Below are 20,295 nucleotides of genomic sequence, written 5' to 3' on the forward strand. Positions count from 1 at the left end.
GGTGTGTTGTAGAGAGACAAAACATGTGTTGCATCTTGTGTAACGACGTATGAATGAACCAGTGTAATTCACTGCAGGGTTCCAAGAGATAGGTACTGTGAAGTAAAAGAAACATGTTACAAAATCCCTGTAGACCTCTTCCACCCCCTGCAACGGACTGTTCCACCGCTTGGAAGCAAACGATCTTCCATGGAGAATTCTGCTTTACTATTTATGTCCCAGACAATTTGTCTAGTTACGCCTTTACTCTCTTCCTTTCCTTTATGTAATCCAAAAAAATTGTGTACTTACAGATGACCTAATTTTTACCACTTTCTGTTGTTTTCTGCCTCAAAATATACTTTCATTTCACTTCTATGTATAGTGAAAAATAGAACTTGACTTGACTACTTGAAATTAGGTTTGCAGGAGTAGGCCATTCGATCCCTTGGAATTCTGCTTTACTATTTATTAACATATGATCATGGTTACTGATCATCCAACTCAGTAATCCCGTACCTGCTTCTTCCAGATGACCCCTGATACCCCTTAGCACAAGGGCCACATCTAACTCCCTCTTAAACTTCTTATACATGATACCAAGCGCTCCCACTTCATAGTCATTGTGTTTAGTTTAGAGATACAGTGCAGAAACAGGCCCTTTGATCCACCAAGTCTACGCCGACCAGTGACCCCTGTACACTTGCACCATCCAACACACAAGGGGCAATTAACAATCTTTACCAAAGCCAATTAACCTATAAACCTATACATCTTTGGAATGTGGTAGGAAACCAGACCACCCAGAGAAAACCCACGTGGTCACAGGGAGAACGTACAAAGTCCATACAGACAGCACCCGTGGTCAGGATTGAACCTGGGCCTCCAGTGCTGTAGAGGCAGCGACTCTACCACAGCACCACCGTGCCGCTCCTAATACAGCATGGAAACAGGCTCTTTGGCCGAACTTGTCCATGCAGACCAAGATTCATCCAAGCTGCCGAAGAGACCACAGAAAAGTAGCTGCTCTGTGATATTTTATTGCTACCTTAAAAAGTATTAGAAACTATTATTAATTGAATAAAAATTACCCAATTAACCATAAAATTAAAATCAAACTGATTATAGCAGAAAATGACTGATGTGGACTATATGTAGATGTATTTAAGGGGAGGCTCAAGAGTGTGAAGGAGAAGAGAATATATTTTTAGATAAGGGCTACGTTTTGGGTCGAGACCCTTCTTCAGACCCGAAACGTCACCCATTCCTTCTCCAGAGATGCTGCCTGTCCCGCTGAGTTACTCCAGCATTTTGTGTCTATGGTACACAAAAATGCTGGAGAAACTCAGCGGGTGCAGCAGCATCTATGGAGCGAAGGAAATAGGCAACGTTTCGGGCCGAAACCCTTCTTCAGATTTAAACCCAGCATCTGCAGCTCTTTCCTATACATAGATGAGGGCTACAATAAAGCATTAACACAGACATGGGCTCATTGCATCAAATGGCCTGTTTTTGAACTACATACAATAATGTAATTCTATGCAAACATCCTGTAGATATTCTTTCCAATGACTTCATTTATTTTGCAATTATTAGCCAAACCTTGAGATATATTAGCATACGTTAAGCAAATGCATTTAGAAATAGATTTTAAAAGTGGGTTACCTGCTGTTGAAGTAGATGGAGTTAATCTTCAGGATTTTAAACAGGAGTTAATCTGCTCTTGTCTTTCTTGTAAAATGAGTCCAGCTTAATGGAACAAAAGCCTCTTTTTCTGCCTACTCAAATGGTGTGAACTGAACATTCTATAGTAGTCTTATCCTGGTTCTTATTAATATGGAACAATGGCATAACTTTTCCGCTATCCTGATATAAAATGGCCTTTGCTCAGAAGAATACTGATGTCAGAGGGCCATAGAATGGAACACAGCATGGAAACAGGCCCTTCAGCCCATCTCGTCCATGCCGGCCAAGATGGCCTATCTAAGGAAATCCCATTTGCCTGCGCTTGGCCTTTATCCCTTTTAACCTTTTCTATCCATGTATCTGAACGAATATCTTTAACTTCATTTGGTAGCTCTTTCCACACAACAACCACCCTCTGTGTGAAAAGGTTCCTATTAAATCTTTCTACCTCTCACCTCAACCTATGCTCCCTAGTACTGTGGGAAAAAGACCCCGTGTCTTCACTCTATCTTTCGTCCTCATGAATTTATACACCTGTATCAGATCATCCACCCCCCCCAGTCTCCTGCACTCCAAGGAATAAAGTGCTAGCCTACCCAAACTCTCCCTATAATCCTGGCAACATCCTTGTAAATCATCACTTACCTGCTAAATGGCATCTCTCCTCTCGCAGGGAAGCCGGAACTGAACATGAACTTGGTGAGTTAAATGTACCTTTTAATCCATGGGGAATTCAATAGGATGTTTCTGGATGAATAGATTGAAATGGGCGATAGTCCAAATTCAAATCAAATGGACTGAAATGGCAGATAGTCCAAATTCAAAACAAAAATGTCAAGCTAGAGGATTTTTATTCTACTCATCTCTATCAATGACCACATATTGTCATTTTGACTCATAGAGTTTTAAAATATGTAGATGAAAGAAAACATATTGTTTAACAGTTCTGACAGAAAATAAACCTTTTACACAAGTTCCAAACTTGCCTTTCTCCCAACTTCATTGTGCCCCGTTGTCCTCCAGATATTGTCATTACAAGTAAAACATGTAAGGAGATAGTCATTTGGAAATACAGCAGTATAATCATAATACTACACCAACGTAGCCATTGGGTTTGTCTGGAAGAATGAGCTATTCTGTTAGCTAATCTTCACAGTTGGGTGTTTTGACATAGTATGTATTTTCGAAGGTAGACAAAAATGCTGGAGAAACTCAGCGGGTGCGGCAGCATCTATGGAGCGAAGGAAATAGGCAACGTTTCAAGCCGAAACCCTTCTTCAGTATCTATTTTCAAGATTCGGAGCCCTTGAAAACGGAGAAGTACGAACATAGGGACCCAATGATCATAGTTTTTATACCAAGTGTAAATCTGATTCAGAATGTAAAATGTATAACTGGATGTTCATCTAAATGGGTATTAAAGCATGCAACATCAGATTCAAGAACAACTTATTTCCTGCTGTTATCAGACTCTTGAACTCGCATATGCAAGGCATGAATTCCTGATCTTCCAATCTACCTTTTTGCACCCCTTGCACTTTTTAATTTATAACTCCTTTCTAGCTGCAGCCCTCTAGTTGTAACTTCTGCACTCAGTTTATTTTCTCTTTAGCATCACCTGATGTAATCGTATATGGGATGATTGGCTTGGATAGCAGGCAGGGCAAAGTTCTTCCTCTGTATCTCGATACACGTAAAAATAATAATGTACCAATAAACCAAACCAATAGAAGGTATGATACATTTTCTTGCAAGTGTATAGTTTTATAGAGGGCAGATAGTAGTGAAAGTTTGATGATGACTTCAGTTATGACCTTATCACTTTCGGATGAAATTAATGTCTAGCTGAATTAAACATAGTTCTGTATGAAACACAAATTGTACTGAATCTGAATCATCAACTTTTATTTATCAAAGAAATATAAAATACAAATCAAAATATTTGAACACTAAGAAAATATTGTAAATTGTACTTTTAGAAGATCTATACTAATAACTGGATAAACCAGGGCTATTTACTAAACTGTATTTGTTTTAGCTTTCTGGGGCTGGAGGGAAGATGGAGGTTTAATGGGTTCTACATATTCCCGTGAAGTATTCCTGAGGTGCATTGAAAAATGATGAAGTGCAAATCCACCATCAAAAGATGTGAAATACATTAATCCTTTCAGGATGGCTCGCTTTCTGTTCTTTCACCACCTGCCTACAATGCTAGATGCTGATGAAAGAGCACATGCCAACTCTTCAGACATTCCCTCCTCTCCTTTCCTCTTTCATCCTCGTAACACTGTCCCCAGGATAAAGGTTCAAAGATAGTTTGCTGTATCCTTCCACCAACCTTCATTTGGACAGTGTTTTAGTTAAGCCTGGGGAAATCCTTAAATATATTCCTCCTTTCACAGAGATAAACACAAAATGCTGGACTAACTCAGCGGGTCATGCAGCATCTCTGGGGAAAAGTAATAGGTGACGTTTTGGAAGAGTCCTGACCCAAAACATCACCTATTCCTTTCCTCCAGACATGTAGCCTGACCTGCTGAGTTACTCCAGCATTTTGTGTGCATATTTACTGTAAACCAGCATCTACAGTTGTTTCCTACACATTCAACCTATAGCAAGCAGATTCAATTGAGCGTTTCATTGGGAAGACCATGCTCATTTATCTACATGGCAGTGAAAAATGTCCACAGTAACTTAGGGAGAATCTAATAAGTTTATACAAAAGTCTTCCTTCGCTATTTTAATAGTCACAATAATCCTTTAAAATGCTGCTATAAAACAGAAGTAATTTCATATAAGCACACAAAGTACTTCTCTGCCAACATGTCATAACACAAAATATGTGATCAATGTCCTACTGGCAAGAGCTTTAATCATTTCGAACAAAAGAACACAAAAGGACCTTGTGGAGATTCAAGTCTCACAAGTAACATATTATAACAAAACATGATCTAATCAATATTCCATTTTCTCAAATTGCAAATCGTAACAAATGTACTTTTTTTTTGTTTGCACAATGTAGATATTTTTAAAAAATGCAATGTCTTGCTAATTAATCTTACTAATCTGATACATCACCATAGTTTCCAATGTTGCAACAATGACAAGAATATTGTTCACTTGGCTGTAAAGGACAATGACACATCCTGAAATTGATGGGAAAAGGTAATCCCATTTAAAAAAATATTGAAACCCAATTAAACATTGTGTATTATTTCCAAATTGAAGTCCAAAATAAAAACCAACAAAATCCCAGAGTCAACAATCACAAATATAAAAATAAGTTGCTCAAATCAGTTTGAAGACGGGTCCCGACCCAAAACATCATCTATTCTTTTTCTCCAGAGATGCTGCCTGACCTGCTGAGTTACTCCAGCACCTTTGTGGCTTTGTTTGCTCAAATTGCTTCTTGCCTTTGATTGTGTTATGTCACACATAAGCTTTGACATTATTGCCTGCAATCACGAGGAAGACAGGAAATAAGCATCAATGTTTTGGGAGCTGGAGAGAAGGTTTATACATGTCATTGTGGCCATGTTGTGCTTGGAGTAACATCTATCCACTACTGAAACTATTGTGTTCTCCGACCACTCTGGACTCCCTGGTCCTCTTCCCTCTCCATCTCTGACGCTCATCACTATATCTATTTCATCTAGAATCTACAAATGTTGGTCTCCAAGACCGATTTTCAAGTGAAAATCATGTCCTTTATGCATGTATTGAGATTGATGCAGTCACAGTGCCTTTGAATCCTGTAACCTGGTAAGCATGATTTATTTTAACACAAATAGAAAGCATCAATAAAACATTTCAATTATATCAATACTCGAATTTATTGTGCATTCAGATTTCCTACAAGTACAACCTGGAAGCATCTTCATTCATTTTTCTCTCCAGACGCATTTTGAGTTCTGACACCAGTGCGTTGTTGATGTTCGAGCCCGTCTTGCCCTTTGATTGCTGGGGGACAAAGCTTCTTTTGGGACTGATGGTCCCGGACACGGATGGGATGTCTCGTTTGGGCTTATGGAGTCTGGTTGGGTGCGTAGATATGGGGGGTGGAAGCATAGGTGCTCTTGGCAAAGCCAGTTGAAGTGCTGGGCGGTTGTTGAGGCCGCTGACAGTCTGTAGGTGTGGGTCGTCCGTTGAAGTCATGAAGTTGCCTCGTGTTTGGGTCGACTTCTTGCTCTGGAACCACTTTGATCGTCGTGCCTGCAGCTTCCAGCCTGACCGTCGCTTTATGATGCGTCTCACTGGGCCAATTCTATTGGACTTCTTGTTCCGCCAGAACATCACCGATGAAATCATGACAGTCAGAACCACAAAAAAGCCAATGATTCCAGCTATCACTCCCACCACTTGCATTGGGTTATCTTTAGATTGCAACAAAAAGTCAGCCAAATGCCCATTGCCAGCAGTCTGTAAAAGAGTACAAAAAAAACAAGAGATTTAGTCCAAAGGACACGTTGGATTGGAGCTGGTTTTCTGTGCTGTGTGACTCTGACTCTGTGGCTCCATCACTCTACGAGACAGAGAAAACTGCGACTTACTAAGATACATGACACTGGATTTCTGCCGTTCCATTGGCATAGACCCAGTGTAGAGTAACTAGACCATCACAATGCCCCACTGAGTCTATTTTCTGCATCCATTGGATTGAGTGTGAGTGGGAGCAGAGCCCAGCTCTGTCACTAATCAGCCACATTGTCTCACGCTGGTCCTTTGACAATTTTTCGGATCTTGTTGCTTGGGTGTACACGGGACATTTTCGCAGTTTTCCAGAACATCAGGGCAGAAATAATCACTGTTACAGAAACGATGAGAATGATCGTGCTCACACAAATCCTAAATATTCTCCACGGCTGGTTCCTTAGACCCAAAATATATGAGTTTAGCCTTGATTTAATCTGGAAATGTTAAAACATCAGAGTTCAGTGATGCTGATCAGAATGTTTGAGCAAACTTAGTGCTCGTTTATTTTAGTTTAGTTTAGTTTAGGTTTGAGGTACAGCGCGGAAACAGGCCCTTCGGCCCATCGAGTCCGCGCCGACCAGCGATCCCCGCACATTAACACAATCCTACACATGCTCACAAGGGACAATTTACACATACTGAACATCAAGTCAATGAACCTACAAACCTGTACGTCTTTGGAGGGTGGGAGGAAACCGAAGATGTCGGAGAAAACACACGCGGTCACGGGGAGAACGTACAAATTCCCTTAGAAACATAGACATAGAAACATAGAAAATAGGTGCAGGAGTAGGCCATTCGGCCCTTCGAGCCTGCACCGCCATTCAATATGATCATGGCTGATCATCCAACTCAGTATCCTGTACCTGCCTTCTCTCCATACCCCCTGATCCCTTTAGCCACAAGGGCCACATCTAACTCCCTCTTAAATATAGCCAATGAACTGGCCTCAACTACCTTCTGTGGCAGAGAATTCCACAGATTCACCACTCTCTGTGTGAAAAAAGTTTTCCTCATCTCGGTCCTAAAAGATTTCCCCCTTATCCTTAAACTGTGACCCCTTGTTCTGGACGCCTTGTCCCTAGTCGGGATCGAACCCGGTCTCTGGTGCTGCAAGCGCTGTAAGGCAGCAACTCTACTGCTGCTCCACCGTGGCCACTCTGGGAGCAGTTTTATGATGGCAATAATCCATCACTGATCTATGCATTGAGGCAAGGTAGACACAAAATGCTGGAGTAACTCAGCGGGCCAGGCAGCATCTCTGGAGAGAAGGAATGGGTGACAGTTCGGGTCGAGACCCTTCTTCTTTAAGGCAATCGGTTTCCCTGCTGCAGCTTTCAATCAATCAATCAATAAATCAATCAATCAATCAATCAATCAATCAATCAATCAATCAATCAATCAATCAATCAATCAATCTTGATTAACCATAGAACCATAAACTACATTTTGTAAACAAGTTAGCAATCGACAGTTGGATAAGTACAAGTATTCCTCCATTTGAGCAATACTTGTTTAAAGTTAAAGGCATAATATAATACATGCATGCACAATTTTAATGTTTGGGTAATTTGACTTTTTATCTCATTGAGCCTGAGATTGTGGCTCTCATCCGCTATGCATGTTAGCTCAGCATTACCCATCTCCACACTAAACCTTGTACCACCAAACCACTCCGCGGCACAGATCCCTAAACCCTTCACTGTTTGGTAGAGGAGTGAAAGAACATAATAATCTTCAACGAGAGCTTCCATCTCATATTGACAAAGAACTGCGCTGGGGACAAATTATCTTTCTAAATGAATATCATTATATGCTTCAAAGCAACTTTGGCTAATGCAATAGATAAGAGAATTCCAAGTGTGAAGATCATCTCTATTAGAGGGTAGTGCAGTTGCTGGTAGGTTTAGAGGTTCAACATGTGGTTGGGATGGGGGCAGCAGAGGAGATTAACTCAAGGACATCCATGTCGAATTTTACATATTTACACTCCTAGCTTGCGTGAAGCCACAAGGAGATGAATTTTCCATTTTGAAGCTCTGTGTGTTCGTTTGGGAGAATGGAGCTACCTCGATCTGCCTCACTTTTCCACTTCACATTTTAAAGATGTCAAATGTGCGGGTGTGGAGACCCAGTACGTGAACCTGCTGCCAATAAAGAAGATCTCGTCATTGACACTACAGGCGGTAGAGTTGTTGCCAGAGTCTCTAGTCCTGCAGCATTTTATTCACATTCCTTAATGATAGGAGCAGAATTAGGCCATTTGGCCCATCAAGTCTACGCCACCATTCAATCTTCTGAATCTTCTGAATATTGATGCATATAATATAATCATAGCTGATCTATCTTCCCCTCTCAACCCCATTCTCCTGCCTACTCCCCATAACCCCAGACACCACAAGAACCTATTCATCTCTTCCCTGAGAATATCCATTGACTTGACCTCTATGGCCATCTGTGACAATGAATTCCTGCATGGATCGTATGTACAACATCTGGAATGCACACTTACCTCCTCAGTGATGTCGATTCTAACGACCGCTGTGGTGCTGAAGGAAGGCGAGCCTCTATCTTTAGCTTGCACGACTAGTGACCAGTGGCCACCCCTGGTCTTGGTGATGTTGTGAATGACCTCCAGGGACCTGATGTAGGACTTCAACATGATCTCCCCTGTGGCTTGGTCGATGTCGAAGACATTGGCTGGGTCTCCTTGCATTATCGAGTAGTCCACAATGTTGTTCGGTTCCTCGGCATCCTCGTCTTTGGCCTGCGTTTAAAAGTTTGGCTCAGGTGACTCAATTACTTCTCCCCAACACTCTCACATGAAGCAGGGAGTAGAGGGATCCAGCAGAAATGGGAAACAGGTAGCAATGAGAAATGTTTGGGTGGGCTAGGACTGAGAGGGCTGACAGAGTATTTAATTGGGGCAGAAGGGACCTCAAGGGAGTAATTAGGAATTACTTACTTTCCTTAATGGAGGGGCCAAAAGATGAGGGGGAGTAGATGAGGTAGACAGTCAAAAACCTATTTCTCAGGTGCAAATGACAAACACTAGAGGCATGGCTTTAAGGTGAGAGGGGCAAAGTGTAAAGGAGATGTGCTGGGCTATGTGAGAAATTTGGCAGCAGAATCAGCACGTTCTCCTTGTGTGACCATTTTGGTTTCCTTTCACGTACCAAAGACCTGTAGTTGTTTGGTTAATTATCCGTTGTAGGTTTCCTCCAGTTTATATCCGAGTGGTAGAATTTGGGAGCAGTCGATGGGGATGTGGTGAGAAAATGTGATTAGTGAGGGATTAGTGAATGACCCTCTATAAACAAGGCAGGAATCCTGATCTTCCAATCTACCTCATAGTGGCCTTGTACATTTTTTAACATGCACTTTCCCTGTAATTTTAATGCTATAACAATGTCACACTATATTCTGCACTCTGGTATTTTTTTTCCCTTTGTACTATCTGTTTGACATGTGTACAGCCTGATTTTACTCATATACAGTATCATTTCACTGGATAGTACTGTTTTTTCCATTGTATCTCATGCAGGTGACAATAATATATCAGTCCCAATGTAATTCCTCAATCTATTAAAGCTCTGCCTAATGATTCAAATCCAGAGTCCTCTGCTCTGTGACACCTCATATTATTACAAGACAAACATATGTAGTTTGTAAGGTCTATAAATTCTGATCTAATGCATCCATTTGCATACTCGGGCAATACAAATGTAACGCATTATTTTGTTCTGGTTGCATACCTCAACTTTTACAGGTGATCCGATAATCATAACCTTGTCCAAAACGTTCTCTGTAAATTCTGGATAGTGGTCGTTAACATCGAGAACTGTTACAAAGACCTCGGCCAAGCTGTGCTTCCCTTCCACATCATCTGCTTTGATGTGAAAATTGTACTTGGACTGTTCTTCAGCATCCAGCTCAGCCCAGGGCTGAGTGTAAATAACACCTGTGCTTGGGTGAATCAGAAATCTGTAAGGCAAGAATGCAAGAAAATAACGCTAATCATTCATTCCCCCTAAAACGTAAACTTTCATGGAGTGACAGAGCACAAAAAACAGTCTACTTGCCCTTGCCGACCAAGATGCCTCATCTACATTAGTACCACCTGCCTGCATTTGGCCCATCTATCTATCTACTATATCTATAAAACTCTGGGGCCATCCGACCGACTGCCGACCGGCGCCCTTCCTGCCTTTCGATTCGTGCCCGATACTCGCAGATGTCCAATTGGAATGGCCGATGCTCGCAGATGTCCAATCGGAATGGATTAATTTGCATGTACGGCTGCCGGCTGCATTTCTTCCTTTGATTCATTGCCACGCCCAATCCAGACGCTCAATCTCCGAGATATTTTCCATTTCGGTAGAGATTTCGCTTTTCTTTCTAAGTATCCGCTCCTCATTTCATTTCGTCGTGTTGAAGTACACGTTTTTAATCAAATCCTTCTCCCCCCCCCCACCCCCAAGTATTTCAAAAATAAACAGGCTTCTCCATTTACATGTCAGCTTCCAACACACTTCGAAACAAAGTTGCAAGACAGGAACACTGAACTTTTCACTGCTGCAGCAGGCAGGGGAGGTGCCATTGGATTTTTTTTTTAAATCCACTGCTGAGGGAGGCTGGGCAATGCTGGAATCTTACTTTTGGGAACGGCTTCAGTTCCATTGGAGGAGACGGGTGCATGGTGGAATATTGGTTTGGGGGATCACACCATTGGGGGAGCAGACCCAACGGGTCTGCACTTGGTCTAGTATCCTTCTAAACGTTTCCTATCCATGTACTGTGTCATCACCTGATGGTCAGACCACTTACTGTCGAACCCTCGTCAGTGGTTGCGAGGGCTGTCATGTGATGTAATGGGTTAAGGAGAGTGTCATGCTGTATCAGCAGATCTTAACTTGAGTTCATCAGTCAACAGGTAGCTGAGCTCGAGTCAACACCTTCGCTCAGCAATGAATAAGTATGTTACAGATTTCCAAAGCTCATCTATGTCAAACTTACCTCACCAAATGAAGTAACCGTTTGATCACTTGTGGCCAAGGGGATCAGAGGGTATGGAGAAAAGGCAGGTACGGGATACTGAGTTGGATGATCAGCCATGATCATATTAAATGGCGATGCAGGCTCGAAGGGCCGAATGGCCTACTCCTGCACCTAATTTCTATGTTTCTATGTTTCTATCACAAAGTTTGGACTCGCTACAGTACTTGTTCAAATATCGTTTAAAATGTTGTGATAATACCTACCTCAATGACCTCGTCTGGCAGCCCCTTCCATATCCCCACCACCCTGTGTGAAAATGTTGCCCCTTTAGCCTCCTATTAAATCTTTCCCCTCTCACCTTAAATCTATATCCTCTGGTTCTTGATCCATCTACTTTGGGTAAAAGGCTCTGTGTATTTACTCTATCTATTCCCCTCATGATCTTACACACAATTGCCGGAGGAACCGAAGATAGACACAAAAAGCTGGAGTAACTCAGCGGGACAGGCAGCATCTCTGGAGAGAAGGGTTGGGTGACATTTCGGGTCTAGACCCTTCTTCAGTGGGTTAGGCAGCATCTATGGAGAAAATGGATAGGTCATGTTTCCAGTCTTGAGATGGGTCCAGATTCACCACCTATGCATTCCCTCCACAGATGCTGCCTGACCTGCTGAGTTTCTCCGGCACTTTGTGTTTTTGCTCAAGATTCGGGCATCTGTAGTTGCCACTGTCTTCATTCCCTCCACCCTTCAACAGTGGGTGAACAGCTTGTCGTCTACAAGGTATGCTACAGGGTTACTCCAATGGCATCTCCTAAACCCATGATCCCTACCACGGGTAAGGTCCAAGCAGATTAGTTGGAGAAGCCTACTGCTGGTTCCCCTCCAAATCAAATAAAACACTGATTGTCCTGTGGCGTTGCATTTAATCTTCCTGTACAGCTATAATAATTTTATTATTCTGGTTCTGGTTAATAATTAAACACGTTTAATGCTTGATCATTTTCAGACATAGTCAGGGATGAAAAAGGAACCATGCAGTGTAACTGCGTGGCCACTAGGTGGAGGGCTAATGCAACAGGCACAGACATATCCAGTTCAAAATCTGATTTTAAAACAAATATTTATTTTAATAAACGGATAAAATTTTACAATATTACTCTGAAATTACAGCAACATCGATGTATTATAAAGTGCCATTGTTGCTCTATTGATCAAACAATGTTGTCTGTTATTTTTGCAGCTTAATCAATGATACCAGTGATCAGTTCAGGTTATTGGCACGTACCGAGGTACAGTGAAAAGCTTGTGTTGCGTGCTAACCAGTCAGCAGAAAGACAATACATGATTACAATCGAGCCAGTTGCAGTGTACAGATACATGATAAGGGAATAATGTTTAGTGCAAGGTAAAGCCAGCAAAGTCCGATCAAGGATAGTCCGAGGGTCACCAATAAGGTGGATAGATAGTATTTCAGCACTGCTCTCTAGTTGTGGTAGGATGATACAGTTGCCTGATAACAGCTGGGAAGAATCGGGCTCAAATCAAAATGACTCAAACCCCACTGAGTGTCCACAGACAGGGAGTAGCTTCAAGCTGAACACAGATCTGCTAAAAAATGGTCCTCACAATAAATGTGTTGGTTTGTTAAATGTCTGGGGAAACTATTCTGATGCTCAATGTAACTTGACCGTTGGATATCGAACAGATTCCCGTCCCGTGTGATTTAGTTTCAGGGGTGGGAACTGCCCCATTTAATCCTACAGCGACTTTGAGGAATAATATTACTTACAGATCTGCTCCCGCTCCATGTATAGAGTACTTGACTTCTCCCCACATTTCTGAGTCGGGGTCGTTTGCCTAAGAAGATAAACAAAATCCAAATGAATGACAAAGTTCCTTCTACATCATCATGTATTTGGTTGGTTATTTACTCATCTGTTGTAAAAGTAATGACCCAAGATTTGACAACATCAGAAGACGGTTGCTTTAGATATCTGAACATAGTACCCAGAATTTGATTAGTACGGGTGTCAAGGGTTATGGGGAGAAGGCAGGAGAATGGGATGTGGAGGGAGAGGTTGATCAGCCATAATTGAATGGCCAAGTTGACTTGATGGGCCGAATGGCCTAATTTTACTCCTATCTCTTATGATCATGAGAGATATTATGCGAACAGTACAGCACAGGAACAGGCCCTTCGGCCTCCGATGTCTGTGCCGAACATGATGCCAAGTTAAACTAACATCCTCTGCCACATATAGTCCATGTCCTTCCATTCCCAGTGCCTTTCGAAAAGCCTCTTAAACACTACTATTGTATCTGCTTCCACCCACCACTCCTGGCAGTGTGTTCCATGCTCCCTCCGCCTTCTGTGTAAAAAACGTTCCCCTCTGGACTGTTCGCTTGTCGATAATTTCAGCCCTCCGTTTGCTTCTGCCTTGTCCTGCAACATTGACGGATGCAAGTAGCAATAACTCTGAGGAACCAACCTAGCTACCAACATGAGAGCAAAAGGATTTGAGTATAGAAGCAGGGAGGTTCTACTGCAGTTGCACAGGGTCTTGGTGAGACCACACCTGAAGTATTGTGTACAGTTTTGGTCTCCAAATCTGTGGAAAGACATTCTTGCCATAGAGGAAGTACAGAGAAGGTTCACCAGACTGATTCCTGAGATGTCAGGACTTTCATATGAAGAAAGACTGGATAGACTCGGCTTGTACTCGCTAGAATTTAGAAGATTGTGGGGGGATCTTTTAGAAACTTACAAAATTCTTAAGGGGTTGGACATGCTAGATGCAGGAAGATTGTTCCCGATGTTGAGGAAGTCCAGGACAAGGGGTCACAGTTTAAGGATAAAGGGGAAATCCTTCAGGACCGAGATGAGAAAAACATTTTTCACACAGAGAGTGGTGAATCTCTGGAACTCTCTGCCACAGAAGGTAGTTGAGGCCAGTTTATTGGCTATATTTAAGAGGGAGTTAGATGTGGCCCTTGTGGCTAAAGGGATCAGGGGGTACGGAGAGAAGGCAGGTACAGGATACTGAGTTGGATGATCAGCCATGATCATATTGAATGGCGGTGAAGGCTCGAAGGGCCGAATGGCCTACTCCTGCACCTATTTTCTATGTTTCTATGTTTCTATGTTTCTATGAGAGGGATTTGTATTGAGGCAGAACAAATTTACACCATTGCGTTTGCTTACATGTTGGAAATCTCTTTCACAACAAACAATGGAAGCAGAGTTTTGATATTTTTAGGGCGGTGTTAGACCGATACTTGATAAGCAAGGAAATTAATGTAACAAGGAAGTGGAGCTGAGACGTGCAATCAGATCAGCCAGGAGTAATCATAAGGGAAACACAAAAGATCGCATGTGCTGGAATCTTGAGCAAAAAACAAAATGCCAAAGAAACTCAGCAGGTTAGACAGCATCTGAGGAGGAAAATGGAAAGGTGACATTTTGGCTTGGGTTTCTTCATCAGATCTTAATTTTGAAGGGGTGAGTGGCTTGTTAATCATGTTTATATATTTAGGAAGGAACTGCAGATGCTGGTTTACCAAAGATGTCAAAGATAGACACAAAATGTTGGTGATCTGAAAAAGGTTCTCCCTGTTCCATATCACCAGAGACGCTGCCTGTCCCGCTGAGTTACTCGAACAATAACCTCGATACCTGTTGTATTGTTGGGTAGAAACACCTCAGGAATGGCAACCTGCCACACCTATCTGGTCTGGTCTACTTGCTCCTCCTGTTCTACTGCATGGTTGCCTCAGACTGCCTCCGGGCAATGAGGGATAGGCAATACTTTGCAAAATTGGGGTGACACGGGGGCACAGCTGCCTTCCAGCGCCCGATCCAGACCACAGGTGCTGTCTGTATGGAGTTTGCACGTTCTCCCCGTGACCTGCGGGGGTTTCCTCTAAGATGTTCAGTTTCTTCCCACACTCCAAAGACGTACAGGTTTGTAGGTTAATTGACTTGGTCTAAATGCAAAATTGTCCCTAGTGTGTGTAGAATAATGTGCGGGGATCGCAGGTAGGTGCGGACTCAATGGGCCGAAGGGCCTGTTTCCGCGCTGTATCTCTAAAATAAACTAAATTAAACTAGCCAGTGATATTGACAACTCAAGAACAATAAGAAAATAGCTGGTGTAACGAGGAATGACTTCTTGAGCAGAAGGGCCTGAAGAAGTAGAGGAATCGAGGATCAGAGGACATATGTTTAAGGTGAAGGGGAAAATATTTATTCGGAATCTGAGGGGTAACCTTTTCACACAAAGGGTGATGGGTGTATGGAACAAACTGCCAGATTGGGTAGTTGAGGCTGGGACTATCCCAATGTTTAAAAAACTATTAGACAGGTACATGGATAGGACAAGTTTGCAGGGATATGGATCAAACGCAGGCAGGTAGGGCTAGTGTAGCTGGGACACATTGGACGGTGTGGGCAAGTTGGGCTGAAGGGCCTGTTTCCACACTGTATCATTCTATGACTCTATGACCCAGCGTTAATAACAATGTGCTTTTGATAGCTGCTCACAACATTTATGGTCTATCCCAAGGCAATTAACCGAGTGGATCAAAAGGCACAGGCAGGATTGACGAATGGAGCTGAAGGAATGTTAAGGCAAAGGTCACAGGGTTTTGGGCGAACTTGTTTATGTAAAGTGGGAGATTAGTTAGGGGAATGCAGTGAGAGGTTTTGCTCATTATCCAGGCAGGTCATATCACTCAAGAATACACAAGTTGTGCAAAAGAGAATACAAGTGCAGAAAGTGCCACAACAAGGTAGATTCTGTACAGTTCAGCTGGCTTTCAGCTGCAGAGTTATCAGTTTATGTACCAGAGAGGTGTTCAAGAATGCAGCATAAACACAGACTTACTGAGACACAGATAACAGGAGAGCCCCCGGGTGAGTTCTCAGGAATCCGTGCGAGGTAGAAAGCTGATGTGAATTCAGGAGTGTTGTCGTTTGTATCCACGATGTGAACGATAATGTCGGCTGTTGAACTGAACTGTTCTGGGGTATCCGACTCAGCAGCGACGAGCTGAGAGGAGGAGAGAAGCATGTTCACTAAAGATCATGATGACAAGAGCAATCCAGGGAATTACAGAAGGGTTAAGGGGCTGTCCCACTTGGGCGACCTAATTGGCGAGTTTAGAAGAGTTTAGGAGAGTTTGAAAAAATGACATGTTGAAGACCTCCTTCCACCTCCTTCGACTGTTGAAGACCAGCTTCAACCAGCTACGACTAACTTCGGGAAAATTGGACACCGAATAGTGGAGAGTGAAGCCAACCTCCTTCAATCTCCTTCAACCTCCCTTCGACTATGATGAAGACTATCTACGACCACCTTCGACTACCCTCGATTACCTACGACTAACATGCCGACCTACTACCACGAAACCTACGAGTAAAAAAAGTATCGATTTTTTCCATGGCGACCTTTTTTTACTCGCGGGCATTTTTTAACATTATGAAAAAACGCCGCGACCTAGCTGAGGCACTCGAGTACGCGGAGACCACTCTCGAGCATGAAGGGGAGTTCCGAAGACCTCCTACGACCTCGTGTCGACCATGCTGCGAATATGTCGAGGGCAAACTCGCTAGAAATCGCGGATTAGGTCGCCCAAGTGGGACAGGCCCTTTAGATTGAGGTACAGTGAAAAGAACAAAAAAGTCTTTCACTGTAACTCGGTACACGTGACAATAAACGACACTAAACTAAACCAAACTAAACTAAATTAAAGTTAACGATTGCAGAAGTAAGCCAAAGAGGTATTATGTAATTTCGAATGACACAGTAGGCTCACAGGCCTTTGGGCCACTGAGTCCGTTTGACTATCGTACTCATTTATACTAAACCTATGCTAATCCCATTTAATTTTCCCCATACCCCTTCTCCCCCTCTCCTCTTCCAGGGGATGCAGTCCTAGCCTCCCCACTCTCCACTGAAACACTCCATCTCCATGTTCACAGTCAACAGAGATCTCGAGACTCACATACCTGAAAAGTCAACATTTGGGATTTCTCGTAGTCAATGGCAGTCGAGTTCTCCACTATTAGCGTGACTTGGGCTTCACTCAGGACGGTTTGGGGAATAACTCTGAATCTTCCACCTGCGCCCACTAACGTGAGGATGAATTGTGAGTTTGGCCCCTGAAGTCGAAAGAAAGATTTATTAGAGAGAGTACAGAGGAGATTTACTAGAATGTTGCCTGGGTTTCAACAACTAAGTTACAGACATAGGTTGAATAAGTTAGGTCTTTATTCTCTGGAGTGCAGAAGGTTAGGGGGGACTTGATAGAGGTCTTTAAAATGATGAGAGGGATAGACAGAGTTGATGTGGACAAGCTTTTCCCTTTGAGAATAGGGAAGATTCAAACAAGAGGACATGACTTCAGAATTAAGGGACAGAAGTTTAGGGGTAATATGAGGGGGAACTTCTTTACTCAGAGAGTGGTAGCGGTGTGGAATGAGCTTCCAGTGGAAGTGGTGGAGGCAGGTTCATTGGTATCATTTAAAAATAAATTGGATAGGCATATGGATGAGAAGGGAAAGGAGGGTTATGGTATGAGTGCAGGCAGGTGGGACTAAGGGAAAAAAAGTTGTTCGGCACGGACTTGTAGGGCCGAGATGGCCTGTTTCCGTGCTGTAATTGTTATATGGTTATAAGGTTATTACAGACGTATTAGTTCTCCATTAAATGGTGCAGAGATCCTGTTCTTAGGAAGATTTTGGCAAAATCCTTACTTGCATTTCTTCCTTGGAATGGAAGAAAATGTTCAAGGTCTCTACATGAGTTTAATCGGAACTGTTAGGAGGTGCCGTTGGATGATCAGCCATGATCATGTTGAATGGCGGTGCAGGCTCGAAGGGCCAAATGGCCTCCCCCTGCACCTATTTTCTATGTTTTCTATGTTTCTATGTGCCATGGTAAATGTAATTATATCAAATATTTGTGAGAATTGATAAATAGTTCAGTAAAGCTCAGTGGTTTGGTTAAGAATTAGGAGGAACATTCGCAACAGTAAGAGAATGAAATAACTGAGATAATCTGGCCCTTTCAATGTAAACTTTATAGCCCTGTCTCATGATGCGAGTTCATTCAAGAAAAAATCAAAAAAAAATCAAACTCATGGTAAGCACGGAGAATGAACGTAGCGGGTACGTCGGAGCTCGGGAACGTCTCTTAGCGGCTCGTAACTCTAACGGCAGGTACTCGGGAAGACTCGCTAACGGCAGGTAAGCTCGGGAAGACTCGTGAAGATTTTTCAACATGTTGAAAAATGTCCACGAGAGCCCCGAGTACCTACGAGCGGCCATTACCGTAAATCTCCGAGGTTGAATCGGGGCAAACTCTTTGAATGAACTCGTTCAGTGGGACAGGGCTATAAACCTAATCTGCATTTATATCAGTCATTGAATAACAGAGGAATACAAAATAAATATTTAGCCCAGTAGATGGCTATATATCCAAGAAGTAATTTCAAGCTAGCTGTTGCATAAGTTCTGACATAAATTACTTTGCAGTCCTCCACAAACTTATATAAATATACTTTCATTCAGTGTTGCTGGTGATGGCTTCGTCAGTGACATGGTACAATTCACTGTAGTAAAACAAGTAGGCCAACCTGGTCATAATCTTTCACTGTTATTTTCAGTCCACGCAGTATCTCTCCCTCTGGTGGGTGTTCAGGCATTGTGATCTCGAATTGCGACTGGGGTCCGTGCTCACCATAGAAGGTGGGCTGGTGATTGTTGAGATCCACCACTTGGATGGTCACCATGGCTGTCATAAACGCCAGCATGTCCACCTCTGGGCTGACTTCTGAAGCCTTGTGCAAAACACAGGGAATATATTTAATGAGTTAAACATAGAAACATAGAAACTAGGTGCAGGAGTAGGCCATTCGGCCCTTCGAGCCTGCACCGCCATTCAATATGATCATGGCTGATCATCCAACTCAGTATCCCGTACCTGGCTTCTCTCCATACCCCCTGATCCCCTTAGCCACAAGGGCCACATCTAACTCCCTCTTAAATATAGTTACATCTGGGTGATGGTTTTTTTGTTTTTGAATAACAGTGTGAGCGATTGCCAGTGGATATAGGACTGTGGAATGGAATAATAGATGATATCACCAATTTGTGCCCACCTGGCTCAGGTGCTAGAACATCAAACATAGAAGATAGAACATAGAACTGTGCAGCATGCGAACAGACTCTTCGGCCAGCTACATGGATAGGAAAGGTTGTAGAGAGATATGGGCCCAATGCAGACAAATGAGACTAGCTGAGATGGATGTGTTGGGCCAAGGCGCATGTTTCCGTGCTGAATGACTCTATGTCAGTGCTGAACATGATGCCAAGACCCTTAGATGATTGTCAGTAAGGGCTTGTAAAAAACTGGACTTTTGCCCTTTTCAATGTAAATGGGGGGGGGGGGGGGGGGGGGGGGGGGTGGATCTAGAACTTTGGGCATCTAATTTCCCAATCCATGGTTCATACACATGCGTTTCCCACTTGTGAAGCCAACTCACGCAATCATCTCACAGACGCCCAGATATCTTCACAATAAAGTGAGACAAAACGATACATACAACCGGATGAGGCATTAAATGTCAGAGCAAACAGTATCCAAGCTTGGCCATCAGTTCCAATTCCTACTCACCTGAACTAATAGTTTGTAAACATCCTTCTGAAGATGTTCTGTACTTTGCAGAAGAGTGATGACCCCACTTGTATTATTTATTTCAAAGGATCCATCATTGCCTGATAACAAGGTCAAAAGTAAGTGTACCCAAATCATGAAAAATCCCATGTTTACTACTTTACAGAAGAGTCACACAACAATTTAGACTTACGAGGATGTTGTCAGGACTCGAGGCCTGAGGTAAAGAGGGAGGTTGAGCAGGCTAGGACGTTATGGCTTGGAGTACAGGAGGATGCGGTGTGAGGTATATACTGTAAGAGCAACAGACTGTATATAGAGATGTGTCACATCACAAGGAGAAAAGATCGGGTGGATGCACTTTTGCCCAGTATAGGGGAATCGAGAACCGGGGAACATAGGTTTAAGGTGAAAGGTGAAAGATTTACTAGGAACCTGGGGGGAAGCTTGGTTTATGGAATGAACTGCTGGAGGAGGTGGTT

General features: G+C 42.9%; 1 protein-coding gene across 2 annotated transcripts in view; it reads right to left on the reverse strand.

Annotated features, from left to right (window-relative positions):
* Positions 1-3,610: 3,610 nt before the first annotated feature.
* Positions 3,611-20,295, reverse strand: part of cdhr1a (cadherin-related family member 1a) — a 31,866-nt gene continuing 15,181 nt past the window's right edge. For both annotated transcript variants that reach the window (XM_055661667.1, XM_055661666.1), the window contains 8 exons: positions 19,814-19,914; positions 18,774-18,977; positions 17,146-17,298; positions 16,022-16,186; positions 12,928-12,995; positions 9,894-10,122; positions 8,651-8,905; positions 3,611-6,084 (listed from right to left, as the gene is read on the reverse strand). In XM_055661667.1, coding sequence (XP_055517642.1) covers positions 5,518-6,084; positions 8,651-8,905; positions 9,894-10,122; positions 12,928-12,995; positions 16,022-16,186; positions 17,146-17,298; positions 18,774-18,977; positions 19,814-19,914 — 1,742 coding nt within the window. In that variant the 3' untranslated portion in view covers positions 3,611-5,517. The remainder of the gene's footprint in view (positions 6,085-8,650; positions 8,906-9,893; positions 10,123-12,927; positions 12,996-16,021; positions 16,187-17,145; positions 17,299-18,773; positions 18,978-19,813; positions 19,915-20,295) is intronic.

The sequence above is a fragment of the Leucoraja erinacea genome, chromosome 34, assembly GCF_028641065.1.
Source record: "Leucoraja erinacea ecotype New England chromosome 34, Leri_hhj_1, whole genome shotgun sequence".
Classification (NCBI taxonomy): domain Eukaryota; kingdom Metazoa; phylum Chordata; class Chondrichthyes; order Rajiformes; family Rajidae; genus Leucoraja; species Leucoraja erinaceus.